Raw genomic sequence first — 10,842 nt, 5'->3', positions numbered from 1 at the left:
TCGGCCGCTCCTCTTTAGGAGCCCGCTTTTCCGATCACTCGCTCGCTCTTCGTTTCCTTTCAGGGGCCGGTCCTGAAAGCGAAGGCCCGGAGAGGGCGGAGCGGGGCGGGGCGGGCTAAGGCGAGGCGAGGCCGGCCAAAGGGGGCGGGCCCGAGCCGGACAGAAAGAGGCTTTTCTCAATGCAGGCTGGAGGAGAGGCGGCGCGACGTTGTTTTGTCGCCGCGGATTAACTCGGCTGCCTTCGAGGCGACGTCCCTCCGAGCACCATGAGCGCGTCGGGGCTGCCTTGGAGCATCGACAGCGGCGGGTCGGGGCTGCCTCCGCTGCCCAAGAGCCTGAGCGGCTTACTGAATTCTTCTTCCAGCGGAGGCGCCCCTGGCGGAGCCGGAGGGCGCTGGAGAGACCTGGAGCGGCTCTACGCGCAGAAGTCTCGCATTCAGGACGAACTGAGCCGGAGAGGTAGCCGCGGCGGCGGCGGAGGGGGGCGAGGATCTCCTCGCCCGCCGAAGCCCCCGAACCTCGACGCCGCCTTGGCCCTGCTCCGTAAAGAGATGGTGAGTAGGCGGCGGCGGCGGCTGCCAAGACCGCCCGGGAGCTGCTGGGCGCACCGCCGCGAAGAAGCGGCGCATTCCTGGGCCAGGAAAACTGTGTCCTTGGAACATTTTTGGATCTTTATTTCCCCCTCCTCCCCCGTGCACTTTCATGAAATGCTGTGCACCGAAACTCCCTCGGTCAAGCCAGGGCTTTATTCAGCCCCCGAGGGCAAGGCCAGCCTTGGCTTTAGCAAAGTGAGAAGCCAGGCGAGCAAATCGGAGCAAATTCAGCCTCTTTCTTCGGACGGCTCCCTTGAGGGCAGCCCTCGATATTCGCGGCTGGCACCTCGTGCAGATTTCTGCTCCGTAGAAAGTGTCGCCGGCGCGAAACGCGTGGCTGAATAAACAAGGCGGTTGCAACTTGTCTCCCACCTTAAAAAAATAATAATCATCGCTACACCTCAAATTGGTGTATCTAACACGCTTAGAAGCTGTTGTTTTTTTTTCCAGCCTCGGGGGTCTCTGATATTTCTGGCTTGCAGTTGTTTTTTTTAATTATTTCTAAGCCAGAGGGTGGGTTGCTTGGAAACTTTTGTGACAGTTTTAAAGCGCAGAATTCTTTGAATGCGAGATGCTTCGTGAACGTTAAGTTAGGCTAGGAAAAGCAGAACCACCCTCCCCAGTTATAATGCTGCAGTGCACACTGGGCAGAGTAGCGGTTGAAAGAGAAGAGCTTTCAGCTGGGACCTTGCAAGCTCCAGTCAAGTTTCTTCAAGTTTACATTGGCACAGGAGTGGGGAAGGGGGGTGGGTGGATATATTACAAGACAGGCTGCTTCAGAATTTACTCAGAAAGTAGATGAAGGGCTTTAATTCTTGTAACGCATTACAGGATATAAATACTAGAGGGGTTTGGACAATAGCCAGCCCCATTTTCTATTGAAATAATTTAAGAAAATGAGATGGTGCCCTGGTTGTAGAAGTTCTTCCTCAGGAGGGTTAGATTATTTTCCACTTTGCTGCCTTCTAAAACTCTTATTTAAGATCTTTTTTAAAACCCTGCCACTACCACCACCACCATCATCATCATTAAACTCAAGATGGCAAATACATCTACTATCCCTTTCTTCTCCTATTTCCCCCAAAACAACAACCCTGTGAGTAACTTTGGCTGAGAGAGAATGATTGGTCCAAAGACACCCAGCTAGTTTTTATGGCTAAGACTGGAGTGGAACTCACAGTTTCTTGGTTTCTAGCCTGGTGCCTTAATCACTAGACCAAACTGGCTCTTTTAAATCAAATTTGTTGAGCTTTTTTGTGTTAATCTTGGATGCAATAAGCTTTGCTTTTACTTCCCCCCCCCCATCTCTAAGATGGAAATGATTATAAACTGCTTTAGAGCAGTCAATTAATTCCTGGCTGGGGAATTCTGGGAGTTGAAGTCCACTTATTTTAAAGTTGCTATAGCTAACAAATGTTCTTTTAGACTTTTGAAAAGTGTAAGCAAAAATTGCTTAAACAAAATTAACAATTATGGCCAGACTTGGAAAATTTCTTAGCTGTACAGGAGTTTAATTGGTCTGTGAAGTTTAAAAAAAACACACTAAATTAACTTAAAATTATTTTAACAAATCACCCTTCAGATATATATAAGAGTCTTGGCAAGAGAATAGAAGCTGCTGTTGGAAAAACCCAAGCCAATGTCTCCTTGAGTCTGTGGAACTGGTTGTGCTATTCTTTGGCCTGTGGTGTAGTTACTTAGGTAGTTATTATCATCTCTTAACAACAAACCAGGGATAGTGACTGTAATGTTCTGCCTGGAGTTCAAAGAAAGTAAAAACCTAATGCAAAAATCTCAGCAGGATGGAAAATCTTAGGTTTCTGATGTCATCTAAAAGATGTTTTGACAAGACATCCTTTCATTTTGACTCCGTTTTTTTTTCTCCCATTCTCCAACACTCACTCTTTTTTTCTAAATAGGAAACAGAAACTAAATAGGAAATTTGAAAGCTCTTTTTCCTCTTAAAACAATGGAATGTAATTTTATCTATCAGTTCCTCTAGATAAATTCTGTTCCAATTGGAATTCATTTTTCATCCTGTCTTCTTCCTTAACGATGTTCTTATTGTGCATAGACTATCTTTCTTTACTCTCTTCAGATTTTGAATTAGAGTTATTTTATTGTGGTTTGGAAAATGGAATGTGACTTCGTGGACATCTTTGGTTCTGTCTTTTGAAGTGTGGTGCATTGGCTTTTGCTTTATGCAGGAATGGTCCCTGGGCTGCCTGACAGCTGTAAATTTACATTGGTTTTCAAACAAGCAGTCAGTTTACAGATTAAAATATAGGGAGTATGCTATATTTCAGAGCAAATATGTGATGGAAGACAGGACTAACTGACTTAACTCTGAATCACAACCCTGGCTTTCCATTTGACTGAAACTGTATCTCAATAACAATGAATTTTTTTATTGTCATGGGAAAAAAAAAAATTCAACGTTCTAGTCTAAAACATTTTCTGTGTTTAAAATGTGTGGCTTTAACCAAAGGAAGAGTTCCAAAGTAAACAAGTTTTCCACTTACAGTGAAGTGAAATAGGATTTAATTATTAGGTTAACTTAAAGCCTTTGTGTTGGATCTGACATGAAATTCCTGAAGGCAACAGTGATTTATTCCTGCCTGGCACACCTCTGATTAAGCAGTCTTTTTTCTTAGTCATTACAACTCCCTCTCATAGACCGATACATGTCCCTACATAAATATGCACCATTCATTATCATTTTAAATCTAGCTAGCTCAAAATGTGATTAAAAGGCATTTTCTCTTTGTAATATTTGTGGCGTGGTGCTGTCAGCCTAGAAATAAAAGCTTCTGGAAATATAATCTGAATGCATAATGATGATGTAGTGGAATGAAAGAAGTGGCAGAGCTAATACATACTTTCTCCCTAACAAAATCCACCCTCATAGCAAATCTGTCAAAACTCGCCAGTCACGGTCAGTGTACTGATGACTTCTTCAGTTTCAGCATAACAGGAGAAACATGCCTTAGATCTCATCTCAGTTTAACTATTCCATTCATCAGGTGAAGTGAACTACAGTTCCCACATGTTTAGGCCTTTCAATACAAAAATCAGAATAATCAAATTGGACTCCTTCTGATTTCAAGAAATGCAATTTTCTCTTGGTGTACGTTGGGATACCACTCAGCATTTCCCACCTACTAAGCAGATGGGAGCACTAGACAGAAGATCTAGGTTTACCTCTAAAAAAGCTAAGCAAGTCTACTTAGATAGGAGGCCACCAGAACATTCTTAGGCATGAGACAATGTGGGAAGTAAATGTCAAATCACTTTTGTATTGTGGCCAGGTGTTAGCATGACTTAAGGTAATATTTACCTTTTTCTTGAGAAAGTGACAATTTTCCTCTTTTCCCACTAAGACAGTGTCAAACTGGTGGCCTGCGGGTTGGATGTATCACGCGCAGGCCACGCCCACCCTGACTCCGCAAAGGCAAAAAAGTCACAATATGTCACAATACGTCACGTGACGTGATCAAGTTTGACACCCGTGCCCTAAGATAAAAGGAGTAAAATTCCTCTTGGATGTTTGTTTCTGGAGTCCCTCAACAAAAATGATGCATTCAGATAAAGACTTCAGATGTATACATAGAAATCTATATAGTTAATTATGAGTAGTGGGTACTTCCAAGGATCTGTTGTTTCTGAAGCCTGCTTCTTTGTACCAAGTACATTTTTCCAAGAAAATCCTCCTGCGTATGTGAAAATTTCTGAATATGATATGCTGTATTATTTAAGACAGATTTTTTTTGCAGGAGAAGTTGAATGTAAAATAACATGTGGCATAATGGGAAAATTTGCCTTGATGTACAAAATGAAGTGAGACACTGACAGAGTGTTACCATGAAAATTCAATCAAAATTCAAAATTTAAAGCAAATATCTTCTTTCAAAAATTGAAAAGACAGCTCTACATATGGGCATAATTGGATGGACAATAGCAAAATCAAATTGGTTTATGTACGTGCACACAAAGTTTGGGAAGCTCTATTCGGACAGGAAAAAGAAAAAGACCTGATATTGACTATGGCTTAAGATCATGAAGTCGTTCTTGCAAATTTATACAAAAACAAATAAATCCTCTGACCAAGAATACACCCTTAGCAATATTTCCTATGATTATGCGGTGACGATGAAGAATAATATGAAGGGATTACAGATAGTCCACAACTTACAGCCATTCATTTACTGACTGTTTGAAGAGTGGTTTATGATCAGTCCTTGTACTCAGAACTGCGGCAGCATCCCCAGGGTCACATGATCATACTTGGGGCACTTGGCAACCGACATGTATTTATGACGGTTGCAGCATCCCAGGATCCCAGTTGCTATTTGTAAATTTTCCAGCCAGGCTAAATCAACGGGGGAAGTTGGATTTGCTTAACGGCTGTGTGATTCACTTAACAACTGCAGTGATTCGCTTAATAACTGTAGCAAAAGGTCATAAAATTGGGCACAATCACTTGGCAACTGCCTAGCTTAGCAATGGAAATTCCGGTACCAATTGTGATCGTGAATCAAGAACCACCTGCATATTTGACAGAGTGCCCGAATAATTATATACTGAAATTCATCTGATATTGAAGATGAAGCAAACAAAAATATATACTGAAAATAGATGAAGAAAGGTGGAAAGCAAAACTAAAATCCAAAGAATAGCAATAAGAGACAAGGAGGTATGCAACACACACAAAAAATAACTTACAATGGACAGGACAAGAAAATTAGAGAAATCGGGGGAACATTGTATTAAAAAAGTGGCCATGTTAAGACCATAAGGGACATAAAAAGGAATACGATAAAATGAAGGGGGAACATATACTCGTGTTTCCCCGAAAATAAGACCGGGTCTTTTTTTTTTTTTTTTACCTCCAAAAGAGGCACCAGGTCTTATTTTCGGGGGATATCTTACTCACCTCCGGCATTGACAGCCCAGCCCAGCAGGTCCACTTCTTCTGGGGCCGAAGGAACAGCTTCATTCTGCAGCTGCATTCTGTCCTGCAGGAAGGCCTCTGCAGCTGAGTACTGAGCTATGGATAGAATCCATAGCTCGGTTCTCGGCTGCAGTGGCCTTCTGGAAAGGCCTGTGACTGAGAAATGCAGGCCTGGCTGCAGAAGAAGCTGCAGAAGAAGTGGGCCGGTGAGAAGAGGCCTGGCTGCAAGTTAAGTGGGTGCGAGGTGCGTGGGCAGCTCCACCCTCCCACCCCCCACCCTAGGTGTGTGCCTTGCCCCAAAACTAGGGTTTATTTTTGGGGTAGGGCTTATATTAGGCCCACCCCAAAAAATCAAGCTAGGACCTATTTTCGGGGTAGGCCTTACTTTCAGGAAAACACGGTAGAACTGTAGAGAAAAAATCTCAAAAATAGATACAGTATGTATGAAAGTTTCATCACAACTAGAGTGGGTCTGGAAAGGTAAACAGCCTTTAGAAAATATTGCTAACAACTTAGTCGCAGAAGTTCATGAAATATTAGGATAACTATTTACAATCTTATAAGATGATGGAGCTTGTGCTACTTGTGGTTTTTAAATAGATATCAAAAACAGCAATAACCAAGAGACTGGAAAAGATAATTTATATTCCAATACCAAAAAGATCAGTGCTAAATAATGTTCTATTTAATATTTGCACTTACATCAATACTAATAAGACAGTACTGTACTTAAGGTTTTGCCATCTAGATTTTAACCACACAGAGAATGACAACTGTCAGATGTACATGTTGGATTCAAAACAGGCAGCTGAGATCACATTGCTAATATCCAATGAATAATGGAAAAGGAAAGGGAGTTTCAAAAATATGTCTGTTTTTATTTAGGATTTTTTTCTTTCTGTAGGTTCCATTCTAACTTTGCTTCCTGATCATCTTTAATAGGCAGCTGAGGTGGCCGAATTTACCATGTTATTAAGAGTATCTACAAGTACACTTGTGCACTTGGCAAATTGCCTATTAAAGATGATCAGGAAACACAGTTAAGACAGAATACAGGAAGTCCTCAGGATATGATGCAATTGGGACTGGAATTTCTGTCACTAAGTGATGCAATCCTAAAGCATGATGCCACATGACCACATTGCTTATCAACAGCAATCTCAGAAGTCCCTGTTGCCATTGTTAAGTGAGGATTGTAGATCATTAAGCAAGAGATGGGAAGAGATACCGAAACTGCTCTAAGCAAGCAGGCTGTTGGGCAAAGCTATGAGTTGGTAGGCAAGAGCCACAGGTGAGTGCCACAGAGTGCGGGCAAGTGGGTGCTGTGAGTGGACACTGCAGAACACAAGATGCCCATGCCACCCAGGGTTCCTTGGAAGAAAAAGCAGTGGGAATGGGAGTGACTTGCAACCTCTTGCCAGCTTTCCCATTGACCCTGCTTGTGGGGAGCTGGCAGGGAAAGCCACAAGGGATCAAATGACCATAGAACACTGCAACTGTTGTAATTACGAGTCAGTTGTCAAGTGCCCTAATTGTGATTGTGGGAACACTGTGATGGCCGCAACTTCTAGGACCGATTGTAAGCCCCCCCTCATTTAGCATTGTCATAAAGACTATGATAAATCTGGAAAAATATTGAAGTGCAAAGACATCTTGACTTCAAAAGTATGTTTTGTCAGGGCTATAGCCGTAACATACAGTTCTGAAAGTGGGATCATCAGAAAGCTTGAATAAAGGTAAATTGAGGACTATGTATTGTGCTTCTGGGGAAGATGGCCGATGACACTGGACTGGAAGAAGAAGAAGAAAAATCATTGGATCCTAGATGAACTAAAGTTAGACTACATATCAAAAGCACTAATAATGAGGCTAAAGCTGACATACTTTGCACACTTAATGTAAACACAAGAGTAATAGGAGACGATCCAGTTGTTTGGAAAAATCAGAGCCTTTGAAGAGGCTGACAGCAGATAAGGTGGCTAGATATTATCTCTGATGACATAAGCACCACCACACAAAAGTTTGAAGATCTGAACCTATACAATGATTGAATAACAAAAGGCAACTGGTTATCGCCAAATGTTTTGGGCTACAAATACCTTAGTCAATAGTCAGGTACTCTGGAAATTGCAGTCCAAAACAACTGGAATAAATAAATTGCCTAACTCTCATCTAAGAGATACTGTCTAACTGGCAGCAATTAAAACCAAAAACTCATATTTGTGTTTTCCATTCCTTCCTCTCAATGCAGTCATTGAAGCTATTTGTTCAGATGCAAATTACCCCCCAAACAAGCAGTCATTTTTAACAAGGATGGGAAAAGAATAGGACTCTTTATCCATTTAAAACTTTCTTGGATCAAAATGTTAAGCTTTTTACGTTTAAATTAAAATCCTTCAAAGTAGCATTTTTTTCTCTCTGCTTAATCTCAGAAAGAAGGCGCCTGCTTTGATTTTTCACTGCTGTTTGGAATATCTGTCTTTAGTTGTAAATGAGTTAAATCCAAAGGTATTTAAGAAAGGCTTTTGCCAGTCAAATGTCTGGCAAATGTCCAAATATTGTAGTTCAGTCTTCCTGTATAATTGACAGGCATACTGGTTTTATTATTTTATTTTTTTTGAGGAGGAGGATAAAATCATTGTGGTAGGAAAAATACGCATGGGCCAACATCTTATAGATAAAATCAAGTATAATATTAACATGTGTTTTCTTTCTTACTAGGTTGGCCTCCGGCAGCTGGATATGTCATTACTGTGTCAACTCTACTCTCTTTATGAGTCAATTCAGGAATATAAAGGTGCCTGCCAAGCAGTATCAAGTGCAGACTGTGCATATGCACTGGAAAATGGCTTTTTTGATGAGGAAGAGGAATTTTTTTAGAATGAATATTTCTTAGAAAAGCCTTTTTTTTGGGAGTGCAATGGAGTTGGCAGTTAAGAGATGAGCGATGTTTAATTGGAACTCAAAGTACATTCTTCCTTCTGCTCAAGAAGAATTGCTCCATTTATTTCCGGCATGCTGTTTAACCCAAGTTACACATTATGTAAATCCTGCTCTAGGAAAGTAATGTGCAATGAATGTTGAAGCCTCCCAAAGCATTCTTGACAGGTTATGTCAGTGTAATTTGTGCACGGGGTGTTTCTAGATGGCAGATGTTGACAGCTATCTTTGTATAAGCAGAAGCCTGGCATTGTACACCTCATCTCAAATATTCTGACATGTAAGATGTAGTTATATAGTTTGTATGTTTGTAATCACTGAATAGATCTCTCCATAAACAACACCTTTTTAAAGCCTCTGATCTGTGGGATTGGAGTTCTACCTGTTTTATACCATAAAGGATGAATTCTGTAACATCTCAATAGTTTAAACTTCTTCCAACGTTTTTACTTGGGTTGATGATCCAGTTCCCTTTCTTTCTTGCTAATGTCAGAATGACTTATTTAAACCAGTGTAATAAAATTGTGTAACGCTTCCTATATTTTTACTCAAATGCAATAAGAACAAACCAGAGCAGCTCATTGTACACCTTGCAGCTCCATTAGCTTCCATAACTGTAATTTAGTTGTTCATTGTCCAGTTAATAATTTAAGTTTAACATACATGGATTAACAACATCATTTGTAATACTAAAATGCTTGGAAGAGAAATGGTCAGTTTGTCTCTTACGGTCCAAAAAGACCTTAATGTGTATGTTATTATATACAGTTTTGTGTTTTTTTGTACTATAACAAATGAATGTTTGAACTGGAACTGTAATTTGTTAAGCTTTTTCATGGACATGTAATTTAGCACTTGGAGGTAGCCAAGTGGCTGCCTTGGTGGACTAAATTCAGAAACCCACAGCCTACCTCACATGAAGAAGTTTATAGCAACCCCGAGCAGAAGATGGAAACCTTTGAACTGGTCTTGTGCATAATGGTCAGAACCTGATTGGTTTCAGCTTCCTGGAATACTTTGGTAATTGATATATGCAGAAGGAAAGTGTTTTGCCATGCAGGAATATGATACCATGTAAGTAAGTGATTTGTTTTCATGTGGATGTCCTATTTTAAGATTTGGAAACGTATTTTCAACCTCAAAGGAGAAAACGGAAATGACAAATAATAAATCTTCAAGCTTGTTAACTTTGGATGTGTCCAAAGGGAACAACAAAATGTGTAAAAAGGACAATCACATTCATACACTTATAAAAGCAGCTTCTTTAATCTATTGCATTGCTGTATTGTACACTACGCCCATCCCTGTTATGTCATCCTACCAGGTCTGTCACCAAATATCTCTGTTCTCCTGCACATTAAAAAGAGATCTCTGCTTTCAAAACCCAACTGAGTACAAAAAGAATTTGCCATATTGGGGAAGTGGGTGGCATATAAATATAATATATAAATAAAGAATAATAGCCTAGCAAGCAGCCCTACCCACTCAACTCTTTTTGGAACAGGGTATTTTTACTGGCCTTATTTTTTTGTCCCGATTGACTCCATCAATAAAATTGGGGAAATTGAAGATGACACCAGTTGCTGAAATCATTTATTTATTTAGCATATGATGGCTGAAATCAATAGTACACTAGTTCTCTAGATTACTTATGGGTCGGCTTCCACTAAAATCAGTGGGATAAAATATATCCATTTAGGCTGAAACCAACCAATGTAATAAGGATTCAAAAAAAAAACATCGGTTATCCTCCAGATATTGATGAACTGTAATCCTCATCCTGCTCAGTATTGAGAAGACTGGACAAGTATGCTGGCAAGTATAGATCTGCAATTTGTGACAGGCTGTGTTTCTACCCTGGCAAATATGTTCTCTATTTGTGGTCTTTATTTATAACATGTAAAGGCTTCCAGACTGATAAAGAGTTCAGAGACTCTTCTTTTAGGTCCCTTTGTTACCAATGAAATAGTTCTTGGCCCAGAAGACGGAAGTTAGAAAATAAAGAAGTTTCCACATAAATGCTTTGATATACAGTATTGGTTTAAGAGGGAGAATAGTTCATTGACAGAATTCTTGTAACCCTGTCCTCTTTTATCCAGTAACTCTTGTTAAAGAAACTGAAACTTGCACATGGGGGAAAAAACACTTTTGATTTTGGCAGATGCCAAGAGTCTGAAATAAAGCTGTTTTTAAGGAGCAGTTATGCCAGTTACACTGATTTAAAAAGGCTAATGATGTCTTCATTTGTTAGAATGGTTTTCCCCAGCCTTAGCACTCTCTGGATCCATATTCTAGAAAGTTTAGTCAGCACAGACAAAGGCCAATTCACCTGGGAATTCTGGGAGCTTGTTTCAGAAA

General features: G+C 40.4%; 1 protein-coding gene across 1 annotated transcript; it reads left to right on the top strand.

The window, feature by feature from the left end:
• Positions 1–266: 266 nt before the first annotated feature.
• FAM89A (family with sequence similarity 89 member A) lies at positions 267–9,997 on the top strand. Its single transcript, XM_015819048.1, has 2 exons — positions 267–554; positions 8,266–9,997. Exons 1-2 carry the CDS (start codon positions 267–269, stop codon positions 8,422–8,424), a joined length of 447 nt encoding a protein of 148 aa, XP_015674534.1. The 3' UTR covers positions 8,425–9,997.
• Positions 9,998–10,842: the final 845 nt, after the last annotated feature.

Source organism: Protobothrops mucrosquamatus, unplaced genomic scaffold (assembly GCF_001527695.2).
Source record: "Protobothrops mucrosquamatus isolate PMUCROS unplaced genomic scaffold, P.Mucros_1.0 scaffold853, whole genome shotgun sequence".
Lineage (NCBI taxonomy): Eukaryota > Metazoa > Chordata > Lepidosauria > Squamata > Viperidae > Protobothrops > Protobothrops mucrosquamatus.
This window is presented reverse-complemented; position numbering and strand designations above follow the sequence as displayed.